The sequence below is a fragment of the Psammomys obesus genome, unplaced genomic scaffold (genome assembly GCF_907164565.1).
Source record: "Psammomys obesus unplaced genomic scaffold, mPsaObe1.curated_primary_1811, whole genome shotgun sequence".
Lineage (NCBI taxonomy): Eukaryota > Metazoa > Chordata > Mammalia > Rodentia > Muridae > Psammomys > Psammomys obesus.
In genome coordinates, this window is record NW_026596064.1 from 11,817,448 (window position 1) to 11,829,390 (window position 11,943).

The 11,943-nt window shown below is 47.9% G+C and overlaps 1 protein-coding gene across 1 annotated transcript in view; it reads right to left on the bottom strand.

The window, feature by feature from the left end:
- The window catches only part of Slc51a (solute carrier family 51 subunit alpha), a 13,675-nt gene extending 6,178 nt beyond the window's left edge, over window positions 1-7,497 (bottom strand). Inside the window, exons 1-2 of the mRNA XM_055624874.1 lie at window positions 7,220-7,497; window positions 6,576-6,670 (exon numbers count right to left, since the gene is read on the bottom strand). Coding sequence (XP_055480849.1) covers window positions 6,576-6,670; window positions 7,220-7,257 — 133 coding nt within the window. The 5' untranslated portion in view covers window positions 7,258-7,497. The remainder of the gene's footprint in view (window positions 1-6,575; window positions 6,671-7,219) is intronic.
- Between the last annotated feature and the right edge of the window lie 4,446 nt (window positions 7,498-11,943).

Genomic DNA, 11,943 nt, shown 5'->3' on the forward strand with positions numbered 1-11,943 from the left:
TTTCTTTCTTTCTTTCTTTCTTTCTTTCTTTCTTTCTTTCTTTCTTTTTTCTTTTCTTTTCTTTCTCTCTTTCTTTTCTTTCTCCCTCTCTCTCTCTTTTTCTTTCTCTCTCTCTCTTTTCTTTTCTGTTTTTTTGAGACAAGGTTTCTCTGTGTAGCCTTGGCTCTCCTGGACTCACTTTGTAGACCAGGCTGGCCTTGGACTCACAGAGATCTGCCTGTCTCTGCTTCCCAGGAGGGTCAGGACCACAGGCATGAACCACCATATTGATTTCCAAAGTAGCTATACAAGCTTGCACTCCCACCAGCAATGAAGGACTGTGCCCCTTGCTCCACATCCTCACCAGCATGAGCTATTGCCTGAGTTTTGGGTCTTAGCCATTCTGATGGGTTTACGACAGAATCTCAGCATCATTTTGATTTGCATTTCCCTGGTGGCTGAGGATGTTGAACAGTTCTTTAAGTGCTTGTTGGCCATTAGAGATTCCTTTTGAGAACTCTCTGTTTAGCTCTGTATCCATTCTTTTTCCAAGATAGGGTTTCTCTGTGTAGAGCTGGCTGTCCTGAAACTTGCTTTGTAGACCAGGCTGGCCTCGAACACACAGAGATCCACCTGCCTCTGCCCCTCGAGTGCTGGGATTAAAGGCGTGTGCCACTACTGCCTAGCTTGTACCCCATTTTTAAATTGGGTTATTTGTTTTGTTGAGGTCTCGTTTCTTGAGTTCTTTATATATTTTTGATATCAGTCCTCTGTCAGATGTGGGGTTGGTGAAGATCTTTTTTTTTCATTTTGTAGGGTGCTGTTTTGTCCTTTTGATGGTATCCTTTGCCTTACAGAAGCTTTTTAGTTTCTTAAGCTCCCATTTATTAATTTTTTTAATGCCTAAACTATATATATATATAATATATATATATAGTTTATATATATATATAATATATATATATAGTTTATATATATATATTACTTCAGTAATGAATATGTACTTAGAAGAGAGATAGAAGTGAGAGGAGCAGGACAGCCTTGGCTGTAAATCTCCAGAGGAGGTGAAGGGAAAGGGTTCAAATAATCCCAGCTTCTTTAGTCCAGGCTGTGCCACCATGAACAGGCTGTTTCCTGAGAAAGCCTGTCATACAGGCATGGTAATGGGAATTCTTACGGTGTCATTTCTTTCCTTCGTCAAACCCTTCCTGTCTTAGTTAGGGTCACTATTGCTGTGATGAAACAGCACGACCAAAAGCAACTTGTTGCCTGCCTTTCAGACCCCTTTTTCCTACTGGACTGCCCCCCCTAACTTCAACTGGAGAAGGTACACCTAGTCTTACTGCAGCTTGAAATGCCAAGGCTAGTTAATATCCAGGGGAGGGCTCCCCTTTTCCCGAAGAGAAAGGGAGGAGGACTGGATGGGGGGGGCGGTGAGGGTGGGTGGGAGGGAGGGGCTGGGAGGGGAGGAGGGAGGGGAAACTTCAGTAAGGATGTGAAGTAAATAAAGAAGTTAATTAATTAAAATAAAATAAAATATATATTCTGGAGAGCAAATTCAGGACTCACATGCTAGGCGATGTCCTACCACCGACCACTTTCACTACATTCTCTGCCCTTTCTGGGTGTTCCTACCTATAGTAGATTGAATCACAAACCTGGGTATGGAAGAACAACACTCTTTTTTGTTTGTTTGCTTATGTATGTATGTATGTGTGTGTATGTATGTATATACATATGTATTCACTTTACATCCTGATTGTAGCCCCCTCCCTCCTCTCCTCCTGGTCCCACTCTCCCTCCTTCTTTCTCATATCCCCCCTCCCCTCCTCCTCAGAAAAGGAACCCACCCCAGCACATCAAGTAGAATCAGGACTGAGCGCATCCTCTTCCCCTGTGGCCTGGTGAGGTAGCCCCACCAGAGGGAAGTGATTGAAAGGCCAGCAACAGAGTTCACGTTTTAACTTATTCACAGTGTGTGTTTACAACCAACATAGGATAATTTTAGAAATCCTAGTAGAGAGATTAGCTAGCATGAATGAGGGCCCGGGATTCATCTCAGACACCTCTACTCTCCTGAGAAGGTTTTGAGGGATGGTGGTGCACATTGGTAATCGAAGCACTCGGGAAGTAAGAGGATCTCTGTAAGTTTGAGGCCAGCCTGGTCTACACAACAGGTTCCAGGACAGCCAGGACTACACAGCAAGACCCTGCCTCAGGAATAATTACAATAAGATAAGCAGTATCTTACAAACTCAGAATGCTTTTCCCCGAGCCTTATTTCTTTAACTTTTACTATTTTCATGAGAAGCTGACGTTGCAACTAGCACTTTGGTGTGTCTCCCAGATGCAGATAGGAACGTTCCTCTGGCACAGGCCTGGAATTAGCTCTGTTGGGCAGGAGGACAGGAGAAGTTTGGATTTCATGAATACTATACACTATTTATGGGTAGTGTATGTTATTCATGGGTATTATTTATTATGCCTGTGTGGAGGCACAAGCCTTGAATCCCACCACTTGGGAGGCAGAGATGGGAAGATCTCTGTGAGTCTGAGGCCAGCCTGGTCTGCATAACGAGTTCCATGGCAGCCAGGACTATGCAGAGAGGCTTTGTCTCAAAGCGAGAGGAGGGGAGGCAGATTGTACATACTGTCCAAGGCGGTTACATGAATCTGTGTCCTCACCAACCATCTATCACCCATTTCACCACAAGTTCAGCTGCACTTACACAGGGACACACATGCCATAACTGCAGCTTGGCCACAACAAACCTGGCACAAACATTGGACCAGACAAAGTTCCAACTCAGCCTCGAGCAGTGTGCCAGCCACTATATCCTCATTTCTTCTTCCTCCTCCTCCTCCTCCTCTTCTTCTTCTTCTGTTTTTCGAGACAGGGTTTCTCTGTGTGTAGCCCAGGCTGTCCTGGAACTAACTTTGCCACACCGCTTCTTAACTGACTGGCGTTTGACATGTTCTTTAGGAAAGCCCAGCTATGGGCCAGGTGGCAATGGCGCATGCCTTTATAATTCCAGCACTCAGGAGGCAGAGGCAGGTAGATCTGAGTTTGAGACCAGCCTGGTCTACAGAGCGAGTTCCAGGACAGCCAAGGCTACACAGAGAAACCCTATCTCAAAAAAAAAAAAAAAAAAAAAAAGCAAAGCAAAGAAAACCCAGCTACATTCCTGTTGGCCATGGTCCACCTTTGTCTAGCTTAGCCTGTCAACTCCTTCCTCCTGCCTTGCATCTTGCTGTTGCCCAGGACTGCCCATAGCAGTCCCTAGTAAATTTTACTTTCTTCCACCCTGGCTCCGCCTGCCTTTGCCCCCAGCTTTTGATATACCCTTTTGGTTCTGTGTCCATTTCTCAAACAGTGGGATTAGATTTTGTTCAAAGCAACTCAGCATCAGATTATTTACTTATGACACAGGATATTGAACCTACACATTCATCTTTATGATTGGGGACAGAGAACAAGTGCTTAAAACATAAGAAAGGGCCAGTGAGATGGTTCAGGAGTTAAAAAGGCTTGCCAGGCAAGCCTGGAGACCCACGCTGGATTCCATGGGATGTGTGAGAGATGGAAGGCAGCTCCTCTTCTAGAATCCTCTGCTCCACTCTGTCTGTCCTGTCAGGAGACATGGAGTCTCTCGAACACTAGATGAGTGCCATACCACTGAGCTATATCACTCCACTCTTCTTTAAAGGAAACAAACAAATAAACAAACAAACAAACAAACAAAAAACCCTTTAGTTTTAAGACAGAAATCTCTATGTTCCCCGGGCTGGCCTTGAACTTACAGCAATCCTCCTGCCTCAGCCTCCTGAGTAGCTGAGACGACTCACCTGTATTACTGAGCCCACACAGGCTTCTTCTTTTATGAAAGGTCTGGCTGTTTGTGTGAGTCCTACCCTGATGACCAACCTTTTGTTGGCTAGAGGTTTGAAAATACCTTTTCTGTGTCTGTGTATTAGTTATGACTTTGTTTACGGTTTGTTAATGTTTGTGATTGTGATCATTTGTGCTTTTTTGTGTGTGTGTCCTCCTCCTTCTTGTGTGTGTATATGATATACATATGTGATTGAACTCTCCTGTCCCTTCTGCAGCCCAGCTGGCTCTAGGCTAGCTGGTGTGCAAACTTCCAAGCCGCTGTCCTGTCTCTCCCTTCCCATCTTGCAACAGAAGTGTGCCCTGATTACAGATGCCATTTCAACGGCTTTTGTTTTGTTTTTGTTTCCTTAAACATTGGCCCTAGATATTGAACTCAAGTCTTCAAGTGCTTTTTTTACCCACTGAGCCATCTCACTGGCCCTTTCTTGAATTTTAAAAATTATTTGCTCTAACCATACAGACAGTTTCTTTCTTCCTTTTTTTTTGTTTTGTAAAGAAAGTTTGTATTTTATGTTTATGTCCTTAAACATAAGAACATAATTCTGTCTGAATTAGAGCCAATTTCCTGTGTATTTATTCCCTTCAGGATTGGTGGCTGTCCTGTACCTCTTCCTAGGAGTCCTCCCCCCAGCATCCTTTTGTGTGGACCCCTGTGGAGACCTGACATTGCCTCTGGACTTGTTTTTCTCTTCCAGACCCTTTGCCATTGCTTCAACTGCCACAACCAATCACAAACCTTCATTGATGGTAGCTCATTCTCCCTTCTTGCATCTTCCCCTGGCTCTTCTAGATAATGATTTAGGTCAGTTTAATTAAGAAAAAAAAAGATTATAACTGAAATCATATCAGAAACTCTAAACAACAACAAAACACCTGGTCATTGAAAGCTTTAATAGAGCCAGGCATAGTGACATATGCCTTTAATCCCAGCACTTGGGAGGCAGAGGCAGGTGGATCTTTGTGAGTTCGAGGCCAGCCTGGTCTACAGAGTAAGTTCCAGGACAGCCAAGGTTATACAGAGAAAGCCTGTATCAGAAAAAAAAAAAAAAAGGAAAGGAAGAAAGAAAAAAACAAGAAAGAAAGAAAGAACAAGAAAAGAAAATAAAAGAGAAGAGAAGAAAAGAGAAGAGAAGAGAAGAAAACAAAAGAAAAGAAAAGTAAAGAAAAGAAAAGAGAAACTAAGGAGTTTCCTCCTCCTTCTCCAGGTTCCCTGTCGGTCATTGCCACTGCTCAGAATTATACTCTCCTGTCTAAATATTTACTAGGGATCCTGCTCATTTGTGTTGGCTGCATGTTCCATTTCTTTCTTTCCTGCTGCACTGGCTCAGCCTCTGTTGTCATCCACTCGATGGGGTCAACGACCTCTCTGCCTTACCCCTGTTTTTCCAAGGGTCTTCCCCCTAGGTCACTCTGATTACTGATTAATGGTTCTGGAATACTCCATCCATCCCTTCCCGGTCTTCCAGCTTTCCCTCCCTTTATTCTCCATCTCGAGAATAAAGTACAACCCTCGAGGCTGGACCCTATTCAGGCCCCACTTCACCTGCCCAGCCCTCGCAAGCACCTCAAGCTCCTCCGCTAGTAACCTTCAGCCTTGCCAGATGTGGCTTCCCAGCGTTCTGTCACCCCACCCCAGGAATGCCCATCATGCACTACCCAGCACCACCAGGTGGCCTGCTGGACCAGGAGACCCGGGAAGCCAACCTGCTTCCACATCCATGCTGGTTCTACCTGCGCGTGTGGTGGCAGGGCGACGTGAGAATGAGTGTGTTGTGTGAGGTAAGGCTTCAGAGCCTCGTGCTCATGAGTACAACTGACTTGGAAGGGCTGGACTGTGTCCCGCACGTGGTTTAGTGGCCTCTACTTATTAGATGCTTAGGGTGGGCAACGTCCATTGCGGCCACTCAAACTGTCTGCAGACATGCCAAATACCTCGTGGGCAGAGACTGCTGGTGTGAGGAGACATTTGTCCCACCGGCTCTACTCTCTAAATAGGGGGAGCCACCAGGCATTTCTGGATGCCAGCAGCTGATAACACTCTGGCTCAGAGCATCTGAAACAGAGCTAGCCTTAGCCCAAGGACCTGGCCACATCTGCTTCCCATCTGCACGTGACAGCGGCCCCTTGCTTAGGAGGGCTCTATGGAAGGAGCCACCAAGAGTCCCACATCTCAGAAATGGCTAATCGTGGTGCGAGAGACAAAAGAGGACTCAAGTTTCCCTCCTAAACACACACACAGCTCACTTCGTTCTCGACAGTTCGGAGGCCCAAAGAATGAGCGCAGTTCCATTCCGTGCCTCCCAGTTCGACCCTGGGAGGACCAAGTTTTCAGGCTCATTCCAGCCAAGGCCACGCCCCACAGCAGCCATGCCTTGGCGGTGTTGCCAGCTCTCTTAGGGAGTATGTGCACACTCCAGCGGAACTGTGGGACTTGGAGTACTCGGTGCCATATTGAAAGCCTAGCACACCAATAAATGTCCCAGATTCGAGGACCCCCAGTTTGAATGTGTCTTGAGGCTTGGGGCGGGTGGAGGCTTTAGGAGAGCTGCCCTTCTCCAAGGCTTTCGCTATTATGAACACCAGGCCAACCATCTCCTCAGGTCGGCCCGATGTGAACCAGCTCTCCTCATCTTCCCTCGAGGTTGTCCTGACTTCCCTCGGGGCTACACCTGTCTCCCCATCCTCCAGGGTCCCCCTGACTCACCTCTCAGGAGCTGGGATGCGGTGGGAGGGTGAGAAAAGCAGGCAGAGGAGATGCTGTAATTGGTTTGCAGCAGCTCCAGAAGGTCGGCCGTGTACCTGGAGAGACAGCGGTCTGCTCAGAAGCAGGCAGCTGGGGAAGGCCTGTGGCAGACTGGACAGTGGGTACTTGGTATACCACAGACATTCCTGAATGCAAGGAGCCAGGCCATTTTTTCTCAAGGCCCTGGGGAGGAGGGCTGGGGCAAGGGGATCTTAGTTTGAGGCCAACTTTAACTACATAATGGCATGGTAAAACTGTCAGGAAAAAAAAAAAAAAAAGAAAAGGGAAAGAAAAAAAAAAAAAAGTAGTCTCAGAGCACCAGGCACAGGCCTGCTCACTGTGGGTCAGGGGCTCGGGCATGTGCTGGAGTACTTTCTGTAGGCCTGACCCCTGTAATCTTTCCTAGCCCGTTCAGAGAAGCAATACACCGACCCAATTCCACAGTTTCCCTGAGGAGTTTTTTTTCATTCTTATCTTGTTTGGAGTGCTGGAAGTCAAAGGGCCCTCCCTGCCAGTGAGCCAGGGAGGGACAGGCCAGAGTGATAGGAGCTTAGGCTGTTTCTTAGCAACTGGCTCCCAGCCCAAGCCCTGCCACCCTCCCTTACCTGGGGTCAAGTTTCATCTGAGTCCTGTCTGGCTCCATCCTTCTTTTCTCTCAGGCTGAATGAAGCTGAGGGGAAGGAGGGAGGCAGGTCCTGGAGTCGGGGGGCCACTGACCAAATGCAGAGGTTCTGGCCCAGCACTGTGGCGCTAGTGGCTTTGGTCGTTGGGTGAGGGCTACGCGTAAGCGGACAGTCTCCACTTCTGTCTCTACCTCCTCAAGCCTCCAGTGTCAGCTTTTTGTCTCAGAGTTCCTCCGGGAGGAATTTGATCCTCTGTGCTGAGTTCCTGTCTTCTGACTCCTCCTATAGGTAGGCGTGGTCCCTCCCACCTCTCTCAGAAAAAAATGCCTTTGATCACACCTTCTCCCTGGACTACCAAACCCTTCAAACTCCATACTCCCTCTTATAGAGCCTTCAAGGCTCACTGGATCCAAGAGCAAACGTCCTCCACCAGGCCAAGTAGAGGGTGACAAAGTCCTCATTTGGTTGGTAACTCTAGGTGATCCAGGCAGAGGAAGCACAGGCCCTGGTCCCTTGGAGACTGGGAAACTCAGGGCTGAGGCCTTGCTGGGTCTGGGTCTGTGGCTTGGCATGTGGTAGGAGAAGGCTGGCTGGAAAGACCAAAGGAGGTCTGTTTGCTTCTGCGACTACTTCTTTTTTAATGACAGGGTCTTGCTATGTAGCCCTGACTGGCCTGGAGCTCGTTATGTAGACCAGGCTGGCCTCGAACTTACAGAAACCTGATTGCCTCTGCCTCCCGAATGCTGGGAATAAAGGTGTGAGCCACCATACCATACCTGGCTTCTAGGGTGTGTGCTTCTTAAATGTCAACCCATCTTGGGTGGAGAGTGGACTTAGCCACGTAGCTAGACCTGAAGACCAAGCCAAGCGGACACCACGCTGGATCCATGTGCCAGAGCTGCGCCGTCTGATTTCTGAACACTTTGACGGGGCTTCTTTCAAAAAGCTCATTTGGGGCCGAGGAATCAGTATGTACTTACCCTCCGAAGAGAAACACCTGAGTTTGACCCCCAACCCCCCATGAAAATTCTCAAGTGGTGAGTGTGGCAAGGTAAGCTTGAAGTCCTGTATCTAGGGACATGAGCAGAAGCATTCCTGGGGGTTGCTGGCCAGCCAGCCTAGCTGAACTGGTGAGTTCCAGGTTCAGTGAGAGGCCCCGTTAAAAAAAAAAAAAAAAAGATGGAAAGCTGGACGACGGTGGCACACGCCTTTAATCCCTGTGCTTGGGAGGCAGAGGCAGGAGGATCTCTGTGAGTTTGAGGCCAGCCTGGTCTACAGAGTGAGTTCCAGGACAGCCAGGGCTGTTACACAGAGAAACCCTGTCTTGAAAAACAAAACAAAACAAGACAGACAGAAAGAAGAAAGGAAGAAAGGAAGAAAGGAAGAAAAGAAGAAAGAAAGAAAGAAAGAAAGAAAGAAAGAAAGAAAGAAAGAAAGAAAGAAAGAAAGAAAGAAAAAGAAAGGAAGGAAGGAAGGTGGAGAGCAATTGAGGAAGACACCTTATGCTGACCTCAGGCCTCCAGAGGCCTGCTCACCCTCACCCACAAACTCCCATTCACGTCCACACCCATACACCAAGTTATACGCTTAAGTATTTTATTGGGCTGGAGAGCTGGCTCAGAGGTTAACAGCCCTGGCTGCTCTTCTAGAGGTCCTGAGCTCAAGCCCCAGCAAACACATGGTGGCTCACAACCATCTAGAATGAGATCTGCTGCCGTTTTCCGGTGCGCAGGTGTCCGTGCAGATAGAGCACTCAGACATTAAAGCAGCCGTCCTCAATCTCCCTAACGCTGCGGCCCTTTAGTACAGTTCCCAGGTTGTGGTGACCCCCAACCACGAAATTATTTCTGTTACTACTTCAGAACTGCGATTTTGCTGCTGTTATGAATCGTAATGTAAATATCCGACATGCAGGGTACTTGATATGTGACCCCTGTGAAAGGCTCATTTGACCCCCAAATTGCTTGTGACCCTCAGGTTGAGAACTGTTACATTAAAGAATACACAAATAAGAGCTGCTTAGATGGCTCAAAGATTAAGAGCACTGTCTGCTCTTCCAAAGGTCCTGAGTTCAATCCCCAGCATCCGCATGGTGGCTCACAACCATCTACAATGAGATCTGGTGCCCTCTTCTGGTGTACAGGCAGAACACTGTATAAATAATAAATAAATACTAAAAAAATAAAAAATAAATAAATAAAAAAGAATACACAAATAACTTTAAAAGATATATATATATATATATATATATATATATGTATGTCTGTATTTCATTGGTTGGTGATCTCTCCTTCTAAATAGATTTAAACCCCTTGAGGCTGAGCACGGCGTGCTGGCGAGGAGGGTGGCACACGCTTCGCTGTCCTTGGGGCTTGGTTGTAGCACCGACAGAATAGTAAAACCAGAGTAACCCACATCAGCAGGTGCTTTCAGGTGCCTGGCACTGTGTGAGACGGAGGACGCTCATCCAAGCCTTACAACCCTCCTATAAAGAAAGGGCAGTCTTTATTCCCATTTCACAGACAGCACAGTTCAGGTCAAAGGAGGCCAAGTAACCAGGTTCGAGTGTCAGGGGCATGGGTAGAGAGGCAAAGAGGGGCGGTGGGATGTGGAGGTTCTGTGGGAGATTTTAAGTGGTGAGATCCAAGCTCTGGGAGCATTGGGTCCTTAGGAGGAGTGGCAAGAGCCCTCTTCACAAACACTTCAGGGCTGAGCCCTCTTCACAAACACTTCAGGGCTGAGCCCTCTTCACAAACACTTCAGCGTGTCTCTTGAGGCCCTCAGTTTGCCCTCCGTGCTTTTTTTGGGACAAGGGACAAGGTAAAGTGATGCCATGAGTAGGAGTCCTGGGGGTGGGAGGTGGGGGCAGTTACCCCCTGAGGTAAAGGGAGGGGCAGGAAAAGGAGGGAAGGGCGCCGGCCCTACAGTCAATGACCTCGGCCTCGCCTAACAGGCACGAGCTGACTCAAGTCTCTTCCAGTAGAACACGCCTCAGGTCATTCATCTGTAGATGAGGAGAAGCCTTGAGTTTAGACCGCTTGCAGCCCTGAACTTTAGACTTTTCTGGAGAAGACAACCTCAAAACGGGAGGCACGGAGGGAATTGGGAGGGGCCTGAGGCCAGGCTGGAGACCCCAGCAGGGACACACAGGTGGAGGGAGACAGCCTAACGGGTGCTCCTGTCTTGCCTCAAGCCTCTAAGTGGCTGTTTCTTTACAGTGTGTCGGTAGGGTCAGACCAGGGTGCTAGCAGTGTTCTTCAAGGTCAGTCCCCCACAACTAGAGAGGCCCAGCTGAGCCAGTCACATTCTTCCCCTGGGTGCCCTGGACTGATAGGAGCCAACTTTCAGAGCTAATAAACCAAATGGCCTTCATTTGTTTTTTTTTCTCCCCAGTGGTCTAAATTAGCTTAAACAGATTAAATTTCAATAGTTTAAATTAACTATTGTTAATTAATTAAATTAGCTAATTGTATAAAAGAACGATTTCATTGTGTTTCTTCATCTTTAGCTTAGAGGCCAGAATAAAAATCCCATCTCTACATTAAGAAACAAAATGTTTTTTGTTTTTTTTTTTTTTTAACCTCCACATATAGCTCTTTCGTGTGGCATTTCCTGTTTTATGGTGGCCTGCTTAGCACTTATCTAGTTGCACGGTATCAGATTAGTCAAGGCCTATGTGCAGTATAATCTGCACAGCTTTCTTCCTTGGGAAGGCTGAACAAGGTTCCCTGGTCTGTTTTGATTGCCAGCTTGCCCGTTGATGGCACTGAGGCTTGACTGCTCTGAGCAAGGTTGTTCCGAGGGCACACACACAAACATCTCTTGGAGACTGTTGAGAGCTGCTTGGCTGTAGCAACCCGCAATGGGCTTGCTCTCAGGAGTCCCAAGTCTTAGGTTTGGAGGAACACCACGCCGTTTTCTTCCGCAGCCGTATCATATCATACTCTCACTGATGGACGGCGCACGGGGATCCCCGAAGAGAGCGCGAGGCCCTTGGGGCTCACAGATAAACACGGTGGAAACCAGGAATGTTAAACACACGGGCTTGCCTCTCAACGGAAAGGATGCGCGCACTCGTTTTCCACCCGGAAGGAAGACTGGGAGCGGGGGCTGTTAGACTAGCAAGGCGGACAGAGACTGCAGAAACCACACCATGCCACAGATCTCGCAGGAGATTTAGGGAGGTCGGGGAGAGCAAAAGGCTACCCCGGAGCGGAGCGTTGTGGGGTGGAGACAGACAATGACAACAGAGTGAGAGGTGGCAGTGAAGGTGGGGACCTTTTAAAGGGTCCGCGCGTTGTTGCACTTGGTGGTTGGTGATGACGTGGCTGCTGGCCCTGAGTCACTGAGGGCGGGCTTCAGCGAAGGGGATACCTGATTGCTAACAGAGGTTAATAACCCGGTGACCTTTTGCTCTCTGTACAGTCAAGCCTCACCCGGATCACCCGGAACCCTGAGCGTTGTTCCTCGGTCAACAGAACCCATTCTTATGGCCCCAGCAGAGGTCCCACGTATTTCACAGGAGTCTGCTAGCGTGCTTATTCCAGACCCTTCCTCCCTAGACCCTGACGCTGAGCTTTGGGGCCTTGAACCCGTTCTTAATGGAAGAGATCACAGGTACTTTGCAAAAGGCTTGTACTTTGCAAAGGAGTTGATGCAGTCCTGCCAGAAGCTTTATCGTGATATTTGTCCCAAGGAAACTTTCT